The sequence below is a fragment of the Hippopotamus amphibius genome, chromosome X (assembly GCF_030028045.1).
Source record: "Hippopotamus amphibius kiboko isolate mHipAmp2 chromosome X, mHipAmp2.hap2, whole genome shotgun sequence".
NCBI lineage: Eukaryota > Metazoa > Chordata > Mammalia > Artiodactyla > Hippopotamidae > Hippopotamus > Hippopotamus amphibius.
In genome coordinates, this window is record NC_080203.1 from 89,888,638 (window position 1) to 89,902,611 (window position 13,974).

General features: G+C 38.8%; 1 protein-coding gene across 1 annotated transcript in view; it reads left to right on the forward strand.

Moving 5' to 3' along the window:
• Window positions 1-13,974, forward strand: part of WNK3 (WNK lysine deficient protein kinase 3) — a 182,932-nt gene that overhangs the window by 84,676 nt on the left and 84,282 nt on the right. The window contains exons 7-10 of the mRNA XM_057718521.1: window positions 879-1,098; window positions 5,967-6,261; window positions 7,075-7,268; window positions 7,364-7,513. Of these exons, the coding sequence (XP_057574504.1) occupies window positions 879-1,098; window positions 5,967-6,261; window positions 7,075-7,268; window positions 7,364-7,513 (859 nt within the window). The remainder of the gene's footprint in view (window positions 1-878; window positions 1,099-5,966; window positions 6,262-7,074; window positions 7,269-7,363; window positions 7,514-13,974) is intronic.

The following is a 13,974-nucleotide window of genomic DNA, read 5'->3' on the forward strand; positions in this document are numbered from 1 at the left end:
AAAAATATAGAAGGTTGAAAATCCTCAACTTACAGGATACCATGCTGTCAATATGCTTTATCTGCTTTAAATAGTGCAAGAGAGGCTTTCTGCATACACATTATGGAATACATGTTATAGCTTTCACTGGCCTGTAATATAGATAGATTAGGATATTATTTATCTATTTTAGTAGTTGGTCAAAGAAAAGGAAATTAACTCTTCCAGCTTGTAAAAGAATCTTTTGAACCTCTGTGCTTTTTTCTCTTCAGAGATGGTTAATCCCTGAGATTAGCCTAGAGTTGTATCCATTATATGTATACTTTGGCCTAGGATACTGGACTTAAATAGTTTATGATAACTGTATGACTTTGCTGAACTAAATTAGCTTCACCCATGGTGTTCTCTAACGAGTGAAGTACACTGACTAGATTATTGTTAATAGAATTAATGATTTCTATTTATGACATTTGTAAAAGGGTTTGAATTCCTAATTTGCTTTAGAGTTTATATACCTCCAAGAGTTTTTAGTTTCCTTTGCCAACAATCTGTTGTGTGAGTTTTAGTAACTTAAGCCAGTGGCTTAGGGAAGAGAATCCATCAAGTGTGTAATGCAGCACTTCTCTAATTATCTCTAGGCATACCTTTAGGTATGTTAAACTTCAGTATCTAGGTATGTTACTGTTAATAATCCTTAATTAAGATCACTACAGTTGCATCCTTGGTAATAATAAGTTGGATATAAGGTTTGTTTTTTATAAAAAAAAAAGCAGATTAATGGTTTAATTAATAGAAAATTTTAAATCAGGTTGTTACTTTGGCAGTTTTTACTAATTAAGTGTTCTATATCTTGCTTATGGTTGGAAGAATTGATAACAGATTTGTATTTTGTTTATTAGGTTGTCTATCAGGGATCTACTAAACCACGCATTTTTTGCTGAGGATACAGGACTAAGGGTGGAGTTAGCGGAGGAAGATGATTGCTCAAATTCATCCCTGGCTTTAAGACTCTGGGTTGAAGACCCTAAAAAATTAAAAGGCAAGCATAAAGACAATGAAGCTATTGAATTCAGTTTCAATTTAGAAACAGATACACCTGAGGAAGTAGCATATGAAATGGTAAGTGAATCCTATCACTGGCCTCCCCTCCCCTTATAGTATCGGGGTTGATTCCCTTCTCCTTCTCATTGCTTTCTTTCCTCTCATTTTCTTTATTTAAATTGTAATTTTGTTGTGAAATACATCTCTACAGCAGAGTATATTAAATTTGTATGTATAGTATAAAGAATAGTAAAACTACTTCTGTTAAAAAGTAGAACACTACTAGAACCTTGGAAGCTACCTATGTGCCCCTCCCACTTGCATTCCCCTCCCCCATTGCCACAGGTAATATCTACTCTGAATTTTGTGTTACTCATTCCTTTGCTTTTCATTATAGTTTACCTAAATAATATATATTATTTTGTTTTGAAAACTGGAGTGACAAGCACACACCTAGCTAGTTAGTGAAGTTACTGTTAGGTGAAGATGCCCAGGAGGGGATAAGCTGAATAGAGTTTCTTAGTCATGGTCTGGCTCCAGCTTCCCTAAGAGTTTATGAGAGTTGAGTCTCGGGGGAGGTCAGCGGGTGAGGTCATGCATGAGTCCAGGGAAACACACACGGCTCACCACAGGGCACCAGAGGGCTGTTGTGCAGACCAGAAAAATAAGTTGTCTGGTAACAATAAGGTTTGTTGGTGAACGGGCACCTTTGACTTTTCTACTTCTCATCTCCCCATTACCCGCCCCCCGCCCCGCAAGAGTAGAAGATAGCAGATAACTTCTGTTGGGTAGTTTGTATGTCCACGAGCAATCCAGGCTGTGCAGTACTTGGAGGGAGGGTGTGCAGGAGCTTCAGCAGCATGTGGTCAAATTAGCAAAGTACAGATACTCTGAGCCAGGCTCACCTGGGCATTCTGTCCTCAGGTTTAAAAGGAGTATGGGACATTGACAGTGGGTATCTTGGAGATGATAGTCTTTAACATGCCTATCTTTCTAGTCATATGGTTCTAATCTACAATGATTGTCTTGGACATCTGGTGCATAACTATCATACTAATCTTTCTCTTTACTATCATTCTAGACTTCTCTGCCTCTCTCCTGTATTGAAATTCTTGTGTCCTAAATCCCATGTCTTTCTCTTTCTTGGCTTACCCTTTTGTTTTAGTGGCCCACTTCCTCTGCCACCTTCTTAAGAAAGGTATATGGGAAGTAAATTCTTTGAGACTTGCACGTATTAAAAACGTCTTTATTCTGTCTTCATATTTAATCGATTATTTGGCTGGCTAAGTCATTTTAGGTTGGCAATTTAAAAAATTTAAAATCATCGCTCCAGGATTTTCTAGGTTTCAGTACTGATATTGAGAAATACAAAAATGTTCTATTTTCTGTATCTTTTGCATGTTTTTTGCCTTTTTTCCTTTCTGGAAGCTTGTAATATCTTCTCTTTCTTCTCAGTATTATAAAATTTCACAGTGTGTCTTGGTTTGAGTCTGTTTTCATCCACTGTGCTGGGTACTCAGTGGACTCATATCATTTAGTTTCTGGGAAATTTCTTAAAGTATTTTATTGTTAAGTTCTTTCCCTTTGTTTTCTCTTTGTAGAACTGCTATTATTTGGATATTTGATTTGGCCTTTTGGACTGTTTCTCCAATGTTCTTATCTTTTCTATTTTCTATTTTTTGTCTTTTTATTCTCCTTTCTGGAAGATGTAATCAACTTTATCTTCTAACCCTTCCATTGAGTTTTTCATTTCTACTATCTTGTTTTTAATTTCAAGAGTTCTTTTGCATTTTTTTTGGTCTGTTTCTTTTTTAGAGTAAACATCTTGTTCTTCGTTTTGTGGATTCGATATTATGGCAACTCTCTGTAATTTTAGTGAAGAGAGTGTTTTTGCCTTTTTTTTCCTCCCTGCATAGTATTTTTTCTCCAAGCTGCTGTTTGTTTCTTTGTCGGTTTTGTGCTCCATCTTCTTGTTAGAGGCTTTTCTCATATTTCTGGTTATTCTTGGCCAGCTGCTCATGATTGATAGTAGGAGACTGTATTAGTTTTCTGTTTGCTGTATAGCAGGTTACCACAGATTTAGTGGGCTTAAAATAACATCCTTGGGAATTCTCTGGTGGTGCAGTGCTTGAGAATCCGCCTGCCAATGCAGGGGATGAGGGTTTGATCCCTGATCCCGGAGGATCCCAGATGCCGTGGAGCAACTAAGCCCATGTGCCACAACTACTGAGCCTGCAAACCTATAGCCCGTGCTTCGCAACAAGAGACGCCACCGCAATGAGAAGCCCACACACCTCAATGAAGAGTAGCCCCTGCTCTCTGCAACTGGAGAAAGCCCGTACACAGCAATGAAGACCCAGTGCAGCCAAAAACTGAATGAAATTAAAAATAATTAGATAAATAAATAAACCTGTTCCTTAAAAAAAATTTAAAAAAACCCCACCCTTTTATTATTTCAGTTCTGTGGGTCAGAAGTCCTGGTAAGCTTTACTCGATTCCTTGCTTAGAGTCTCACAGGCTGAAATCAAGGTTTGGTGGTCTGGATTCTTAACTGGAGGCTCTGGGGGAGAGTCTACTTTCGGGCTTAACCAGATTGTTGACGGAGTTCATTTCTGTGCAGTTGTAAGTCTAAGGTCTTCATTTCCTTGGCTGTTAGCTGGGGGTCACTTTCAGCTCCTAGAGATTGTTCCGCAGTCCTTTCACATGCCCCTACTCCATCTTCAGAGTCAGGAACGGCTAGTCAAATCCTTCCAGTGTCACTTTTGTTTGACCTTTAGTTGGTAAAGGTCACCCAGATGATCTCTCTATCTTAAGGTCAATTGTGTATAGCTCAATAATGGGATTGATATCTCATCATATGCACAGGTTTGAGGATTAGGATGGGACATCTTTGAGGGGCCATGATTTTGCCTACGACAGGGACTAACAAGCTGATTGGGTGGTATGATTGCTTATGTCAGACTTGTTAACCTCTACTGTCAGATAACTGGGTGGGTCAATAATTGGGGAATCTCTGACACAAATATTTGTGGGTCTTTCTTCTTGGATTGGCCAGATTCTCCAGAGAAGCATCTTTCAATATACTGGCTGGAGGGTAAGGATCTGGTTACTGGTATTTTGGTAGCCAAGTGGGGAAGAGGGCTGGGGGTTTCTGCATATGGCGTTCAGTATGGTCATTTAATGGTCCTTTAATCTTCTTGTTTTCTACATAGTAGCCATACCCTCAACTGTGCCTGGTGTTCCCTAGTCCAGAGATCCTCTTTTACCCTCTCCAGAGAATAAAATTCCAGACTTCTTGGGTAGGAGAGAAGCAATCACCCAAAGATGTGGAATGGAGGATGGGGCACAGGGACCTACCTAATATCTAACTACTTCTCGAAACCCTTTCACTTAGTCTTCCTTATTTTAGTCATCTCTTTTGACTTTACCCAGTTCTGTAAGTACCGGGTACTGCCAGTTCCTGTGTGTTATGAGTATTATTCAGTATAAATGGGAATGACTCTCAGCTTTCCCTGATTCATCTTTTTCAGGTCCACTAGATCAGTTATTATCTGTTTCTCACATCCCCAAATGTCCAAAATATTGTTTGTTGTTGCTGTTGCCTTTATTCTTTCTATCCTTGTGAATTTATGACTTAAAAATCCATTATTTACTCTGGGATTTTTTTTTAACTTTGGGAGGGAGAGAAATTAAATATATGAATTCCATCTAACATTTTAATCATTTTTCAACTACGATGAAATTTCCCCAAGTCTGCAGACCCCCGAGATATGCTTTAAAAAACAGATTGTAGAACTGAGAATGATATGCCACGGTACCTCCTCAAGTCATTATCTCTGCTACTCAGCCCTGTTCCTTTCAGACAGCGAGCTGTTAACTTCTCTTCTGTTACTCTTCTAATGCCTAGTAAGATATAGCACTTTGCTATGAGCATACTTCCTCTGCCTAGAGTGTTGATCTCTGAACTTCATCTACCTCTCCCTCACTAGCCTGCAAGTTCCTTGTTTTGTTTTAATCCAGGTCAGACTTTACCTTCCTCTGTGATACCTTCTCTGCTTTCACCAGAGAGGCTTGTGCTCCTTTAGGGCTTTTGCAGCAGCTCATTTCTACCTTTTGTTTCATTTTATGTTAAGTTTTTATCCATCTCTCACCACCAGTTTGTGTTGCATATAGGACAAAGGACCAGCTTAGGCACTTATATGTCTCCAAAGCCCATTACTGGGCACATTGTAGGCACTTACTATAGTTGAATGAGGAACATTTCTTAATCTTTCACAAAACTTAATGGCAGTCATAAATTTCCTGTAATAATACTGCATGTACTGAAATATCAAGCTATTTGTTTGTTTTTGTTTAAAGCCAGAATTATTTTAACAATGCTTGGTAGTAGTATTGTTTTCCTTATTAAAGGCTCTGGCAGTTATGCATGTCTGATTAAGAAAGAACATAGAGGGACTTCCCTGGTGGTGCAGTGGTTGGGAATCTGCCTGCCAGTGCAGGGGACATGGGTTCAATCCCTGGTCCAGGAGGATCCTGCATGCCACAGAACAACTAAGCCCATGTGCCACAACTTCTGAGCCTGTGTCCTAGAGCCCACAAGCCACAACTCTCGAGCCCAAGTGCCACAACTATTGAAGCCCGCACGCCTGGAGCCTGTGCTCCACAACAAGAGAGGCCACCGCAGTGAGAGGCCCGCGTACTGCAGCGAGGAGTGGCCCCTGCTCGCCGCAACTAGAGAAGGACCATGTGTAGCAATGAAGACCCAATACAGCCAATAAATAAATAAATATATTAAAAAAATAAATAAAAAGAAAGAACATAGAAACAAATTAACTTATTTAATAGCATTTGGAATTTGGGGGCAGAAGATAACTCTGCTAGTAAAAAATAAATGTGAAAATCTTAAATGTTAAAGATGTGGTTTGCTTATTATATTTTGTTTGTAGGTCAAGTCAGGATTCTTCCATGAAAGTGATTCCAAAGCTGTTGCTAAGTCCATTAGAGATCGGGTGACCCTGATAAAGAAGACAAGGGAGAAGAAGCCAGCTGGCTGTTTGGAAGAACGCAGGGATTCCCAGTGCAAGTCTGTGGGGAATGTACTCCCTCAGCCCCAAAATACAACTTTGCCCCCTCCACCTGTTCAGCACACCGGGGCTGAATGTGAAGAAACTGAAGTTGATCAGCACGTGCGACAACAGCTTCTACAAAGAAAACCGCAACAGCATTGCTCCTCTGTCACAGGTAACACAGTTATAATTTATAAGAGGAAATGTGTAATTGTATTCCCTTATCTTTAAATAGTACTTTTGTATGTTTCAAAGCATTTCGTTATCTATCATTTCATTAATCCTTTTATAAAATCTCTGAAATAGGCAGGCCAGCTAGTTTCCTTATTTTAAAATTAAGAAATTGTTCTGTTAAGTGACTTGTTCAAGGTACTATTTGAATAAGGATTCTAATCTTTTTACCATTTTTAAGGGTCTAAAGTAAATCCTATAGTAAAGAAAATATGGAACTAAAGGTAGAATTTATTCTTCAAGAAGGAATTTTCTAGACTCTAAGACCTTTTGTATTTTAGATTCAAGTATAAAATTAACACAGTTTTTCTAATTTTTCTGCTGTAATGCATTCTCTTCTGTAGGACACAGTATTTTCATAGTAATAACCAGTTGTTCCATAAAGGCAGTGTTATTTTCTGGCCAGGTTCTAGGAGAATGAGACTATGCTACTTAGATTTTATTGAAATCCTAATGGAAAACATAGATTAGTTAGGATATGCATGAAATGGCCAGCAAATCAAGTTGACTTTTATGTGATTCTTTATTTGTAGGTTTGGTTTACTAAGAAAATTTTAGTTATACCACAGTATCGGCATGGAGAATTTACGTGATGGTTTTTGATTAATTCTGCAGTGTACATATTTTATTTGAAGCTGTTTCAGGTTGTCAGAATAAAAAAGAAAAAAATTAAAGAAACACTTACCATTTCCTATGCCATTTGGACCTTGTGTTTTGAGTTTTTCCTTTCTACCTATTGTTTATTTTCTTTGTCTAGGTGACAGTTTGTCTGAGGCAGGAACTGGATCAGTTATACACTCAGATACTTCAAATCAGCCCAGTGTAGCCTATTCCTCAGACCAGATGATGAGCTCTCAAATGGTTTCTAACATCCCACAGGCCGAAATAAATATTCCAGGGAAAATTTATCCATCCCAGCAACTAATGGGACATTACCAGCAGATATCAGGGGTGAGGTGAATTGTTATACTTTTAAATATATAATCAGTATATTTACTGTAAATGGGAGAGTTTATCTTTAATCTTTTTCTTTTCTTATTTAACAGTTGGAGAAGCAGCCAAAGCTGACTCAGCCCCAAATTTTGCCTTTGGTTCAAGGTCAGTCCACTATTTTGCCTGTACATGTCCTTGGACCTCCAGTTGCCTCACAACCCCAGGTTTTGCCATTAACTGTCCCAAAAGTCTCACAGCTAAAGGTAAGATACATTTTAGAGGCTCCATAGTCACTTAAACTTATTTAACATTGCCTAGGTTTTCTGACAGGCAAAGGCTCTCTTTCATAAATTCATCCTAGTTTATATAAAAGTCACTGAAATCTAAAAGTTGTTTATACTTTCCTTCACTTAAGACATTCTTCTTGAGGATGTGCCTAACATTGTGAAACTAAAATCTTGAGACGTTGCTTGTATAATTGGAAGAGAAACTGAGAACTCCATATACAGATTAAAAAAAAATTTATTTAGGACTTGGATCCCTTTTTCTTCCCTCATTTGTTTTTTATATTTGACTTTTCTAGCCTGATTTAAATGTAGAAGGATGTCTTTTGTAGTTAATTAGAAATAGTATTTCATAGACTCATAATTTTAAGCACTTTCATCTAAATTCTTGACTTTTTTGGTTCACATTTTTTTAAAAATATTTATTGGAGTGTAATTGCTTTACAGTATTGTGTTAGTTTCTGCTGTACAACAAAGTGAAACAGCTATATGTATATGTATATCCCCATATCCCCTCCCTCTTGAGCCTCCCTACCAACCTTCCTATCCTACCCCTTTAGGTCTTCACAAAGCATCAAGCTGAACTTCATGTTTATTTCTGTAAGAGAAATAAGTGTTTTTGTCATTTAGACTCTCAAAGTCAACATTACTCATTTCTGACGATGAGTATACAGTCTTTGTAAGAGTTCACATGACTATATATCCTGATTTCCTAGGTTACAGACTCCAGACACATGGTTGGGCTTTTCTTTGCCATCCCATTTTCTTTCCTCAACCCACCATCGCCTGCATGTGTCTTCTCTCTTTGGGAATGAGATGGTCTGAGCTCCTAGGCATCTCTGTATATGATTTAGTTAGCAGCTGGTGCATCTTTTGCTTTTAAGAGATTGGTATATAGTCAGTCATAGTTCATCAACAAACTTTTAATGACTACCATCTCTGGGGATATAAAATTAGATAAAATATGGTCCCTGCTCTGAAGGAACTCACAGACTTGTAGGAGAAAACATATACATACTTGACAAATGCCAGATGCATTTAAAATCTGTTGGGGGTATATTTAATCTGATATGGTTGACAGTGCATGGTGTTTGGCTATTGTTTGCAGCTTATATGGTATATGTTCATACTTGAGCTCATGTTGTGGTTGGATTTATCTCTTTTTAAGACTATAATGCAAAGTATGTTGGAAGGATGCTTAAATTAACTTAGGTTCAACCATGTAAGTATACAGGTGTGTGTACTTTGAAATGTGTTTCCAAAATTTTAAAAAAAGGTTGAAAAATTTATGAAAGTGTTATTTACCTTTTTAAAATAAAGCCTATAAAGTTATAAAGAAGACAGTGAAAACTACCTACTATCTCTCCAGCTAGAAATAAATTATTGTTTACATTTGGGGGTAGAGACTCTAGATTTGTCTTTTTTTTCTGTGTATACATATATAACTTTGTTTATACATACATATGTATATCACATACATACTGTTTTGTAGCCTGCCTTTTTCACCTAATATATGGAATCCACATAAGCAAGCACTTTGACCAGTGGGGGTCTTTTTATGAATGTGGTGGTTCAAGTTCTAGGAATTATTATAGCCAGCCTATATGTATTCAGCCAGCTTGCTCACTCCTCTTGAGAGAGCTTCTATGTTCCTTTTAACTGTGATATTGAAATCCTTTTGAGCTTTCTCTTGGAAATTCCACTGTCTTGTATGTGAAGGTGTCAGATTCAATTACTCTGAATTTCTGTCAGAGTTTGAATGAGTTATGTGGCAAGTGCAATAAATGAGAAGCCATGAGCAATATATTGCTGGGGACTGGTCTCAGCCCCTTAGTGTATTCAATTAGCATTTACTCATGGTATTAAGATTTTTATAGGACTAACGCTAAAAACCCAACACCTTTTTGATAACTTCCTGAAATTTTTACAACATAGCGTTATTTTATCTATCATTCTGTCTGGCACAGTCCCATTAAAATGAGCATGATATATGCATTTATTTTATTTTTTAAATAAAAAAATTTTTTTGGCCACACCGTGCAGTTTTTGGGATCTTAGTTCCCCAACCAGCGATTGAACCTGGGCATCTGGCAGTGAGAGCACCGAGTCCTGGACACCAGGGAATTCTCATGGTATATGCGTTTATAATTTGAATTTTCCTTGCACCAGCACCAGGAACTACAGCTGACCTTTGGAGCAGATGGACAAATTTCAGCTCAACCTATGACTTTAGACTTGTCAGTTACTGGAGTTCCACAACCAGTCTTTTCTGCAGTTTCTCCTCAGACATTGCTTGCTTCACAAACAACTTCCCAGGATCCAACAGCTGGTCTTCAACTTGAGCCTGACCCTAGAGATGGGAATCAGGCATTAACCAAATTACCAAATGCCAATCAAATTTCTAGTTTCTTCTCAGTTAATCACCCTCAAGCTTTGTCAAATCATTCTTTTGCCCAACATGTGATCAGTGCACAGGATGCTGCTGGTACAGCTCAGCTCCCTCCTAATTCCATTGGGGGTCATTCAGGGGCCCGTCAGCCTTCACAAAGGACACATTCAGTATCCTAGCCATACTCAGTGGTACATCAGGAGTCTATAATTCCAGGTTCTTCAGTGCCACAAAGCCAGACTGTGCATTTGAAGAAACCTTGTTTCCACGCCTCTATTCAGCAGCGGCCATTAATTTTACAACCTAAGATTATGGCATCACCAAAGAAAAATGTTCAGCAGGATTGTACTCTGAAAATCTGAAACTCATGTAAGTCGGCAGCAGTCAAAGGGTAGTATTGAAAGTGTGATTCAGCTCCTGGAACAGCCATCTTATTCTGTTCAACACACTTATTCAGGACTACGTGCAGAACTGCCATCCTTCCCATTAAAGGCTCCTGAGCAGCTGCCCTTTGTGATACTCCCCCAGGAATAAGCTTCTTACCTATCACAGCCAGCTTACCCAGTGAAGGCTCCAGCACAGCCTGTTTATTCTCTGCCAGCCCCAGAGCATCCTCTTTACACTGTACAATCACTGAGATCACAGCCAACCTATTCTATACAGACTTCTTATCCAGTCCCACCTGTGGCATAGCCCTCTTATTTGGCCCCGGCCTAAGGGCAGCCTGTTTATACAGTGCAACCTGTGGTTTGGTCACCTTTTCCAGACCAGCGAGGATGTATAATCCAAGCAGCTTACCCTGTGCAACCTATGGAACAGCCTGCTTACCAGGCACTTGAGCGTGTCCCTTATTCAGGACATGCTGCTTATACCATCCAGACAACTGAACAGGCAACCTTCATAACCCAGCAAGTATACACAGTAAACCCTTCTGATAGCAAGGAAGTATATATTACAAACTCTGCAGATCAGGACTTATACTCAGTACCACCTTATTGAGCACCTTATGTAGCAACAAGCCTATTTAACACAACCCCAAGGTTCGTCAACATTGGAACAAAAGTGGACTTCCCTGGTGGCGCAGTGAATAAGACTCTGTGCTCCCAATGCAGGGGGCCTGGGTTCGACCCCTGGTCAGGGAACTAGATCCCACTTGCATGCCACAACTAAAAGTTCACATGCCACAACTAAGGAGCCGGCTAGCCACAACTAAGGAGCCTGCCTGCAGCAACTAAGACCCAACGCAACCAAATAAATTAAAAAAAAATTGGAACAAAAGACATAAGACATATTTAACATTATTTAACATTAACCTTAGATACACAAACACATTCTGTTGAGCTGTTATTTAATGTGCAGAATTCAGCATTTCGATCCTAAGCAGATGTCAGTTTTGGGCACCAATAGCTAAAAGCCCAGTCAATTAGGATTACATCTCAGATGGCTGTGGAAGGACAGCTTCAACACCTTGCACAAATGTCCTTCATTCAGCAGGCCTCCTCAAAGGCCCAGATCCAGCCCCCACACTTCTCTGTACAGCTTTCCCAATCACATGTAACACCAAGCCGGGTTTCTCACCCAGCTTTCATTTGTCAGCAGCAGGACTCATTTATTTCGTAGGCAAGCCCAGAAAAGCCATCCGTTGTCTACTCAAGAAGGTCCCATAAATCAACAGCAGTCTATATATAGCAAACATGCTGCTTTCCAACATCAGGTACCTCATTCACAGGCACCTAAGCACATTCAGCTATTACCTGGTATTCCAAAGGCCATTACAAACATGGTCCAGATGACACCTCCTTTGCAAGAATAGTTGCAGCTGGCAGCAATGGAACAACAATGTGTAATACAGCATTTAGAGCATCCTCAAGTGCTTTAGGCATTAGACAGCAGTCAAACTTTTCCTCTGCAAAGAAACCTAGCACAGCACCAGCCAGCATGCATTCAGCAGCAGTCTGCTGTCCAGCCACAGGGGCAGCCATCTTCTAGCTTAGCACTTGTTTCTGGGTCATTGGAAATAAAATTACAACACCAGACCCTCATCCAAGCTCTGGGATAGCCCTTACAAATCAGCTGCCATCTTCTGTTCATCTGTCACACTTAGTATTCCAGTACAGGCTTCTACTGCCTCTCAGAGCATTTCTGTGTTACGGACACAGCATTTACAAGGCCAAGAAATTCCAAAGGTAAATCCTCCTGGGGGAAAAATATGGATGATTGTGAATTTTATGTAATGTTCAAAGGTCAAGGAGTTAGTGAGCTATAGTGGAAATGGCACTGGACTGGAAGTCACAGTCCTTGTTCCTGGCTTTCTTCCTTACTCACTGGGTAGCTTTGATTCAAGTCTTTTTGGAGTTTCTTTATCTGTAAAGTGAAGGAGTTAGACCAGGTGATGCTAACAAAAAAATATTTGAGCACCTACTTGGGATATATCAGTGAATAAAAGACAGAAATCCCTTCTGTCATTGAGTTTTGTTGCCTAATGTGGGGAGACTGTCAATAACTGTAATATTACAAAAAGTAAATTTTATAATACAATACAGGGAGATTGGGGGAAACGTTTAGCAGGGTAAGGAGGAAAGTGGGTTGCAATTTTAAATAAGATGGAGATCAGGGTAGGCCTCATTGAGAAGGTTAACAATTGCACACACACTTTAAGGAGATGAGGGAGTCCATAGCGCACATTTTAGGCACAAGGAATAACCAGTGCAAAGGCTTTGAGAGAGGTGTGGGTCTGGCATGTTTGAAGAACAGCAAGAAGGCCTGTTAGTCCTAATATGTTACAAGCGTATGGCTATCTTCTTGTTCTACATTTATAATAAAGCATTTGCCTTTATGAGATGATAATAATGAACACTGTTGAGTGATTCTTAGGTGCCAGATACTGTTCTAATGGCTTTATGTGTACTGTCCTCATAACAACCCTATGAATAGTAGCTGTCATTAGGGGTAACTGAGGTTCAGAGAGGTTAAATAACTTTCCCAGTGTCATACTGGATGGCCAGTATTTGAACCCAGACTACCTGGCTGCAGAGGCTGTCCCCTTAATCATTACACCATCCATCCTCTTTGTAAGTAAGATAGCTATCCCCCCTGCCAAAATTTGAGAAAAAGAGCATGATGACTTCAGTGAAATGTAGTTAACTCAGGGCATTGATTGAATTAATTAAAGGAAGGAACTAAGAATTCAGTTTATTTATTTTTTCTCATTCTGTTCTGCTTCAGGTATCTCTAAAGACTCTGAATTTATTGAGTTTGGCTAATAAAATGCTTTGAGCTCCTTAGATAATAGATGCGCTATAGTGTAAGAGTTTTTAGTGGTGATATTACTATTCCAAACAGCTGTGATCTCAAGTATTGTGTGTTTTATACAATTCCCTCTTCACCAAGGGCATAAATTATAATGAATTCTGATGTGTGCACACTGACTGGAATGATCAAGGATTAATAAAGATCTTTGGTGTTGAAGTTTCTTCAGACAAAGCATGCTATTCTGGGATTTATGTTTTTAGAATAAATTTCTTCACAAGGTATTTCAGATTGGAATGTTCGTTTCTGTGGGCATGTGTTGTACACTTTCCTTATCTAATTAAAAAAACTTCCCCCAACATTTTATTAAGAAAAATTTCAAAGATACAGAAAAGTAGAAAAAAATAAGTGAACACCCATATACCTACTAACTAGATTCTACAGTTAACTTTTGCTGTATTTGCTATATCACATATCTGTCCACCCCTTTATCCATTTATCAGTCCATCTTATTTTTCTGGTCATTTCAAAATTAAAGTTGGTGACATTAGAATACTTCATCCATAAACACTTCAGCATACATATCTTTGACTAGAACTCAGTATTTGTTTACATTTTTTAGTTTAAATATATGTGCAGTAAAATGTGCAGATCATAATTCAGTGTTTTGACAAATGCTTACACCTGTGTAACCCAAACCATTATCAAAATATAAAACATGTTGGCAAAGGTCTAGATAATAACTGTTTTAGGTTTTGTGGGCTATGTAGTCTCAGTTGCATTTACTCAACTCTGCTATGGC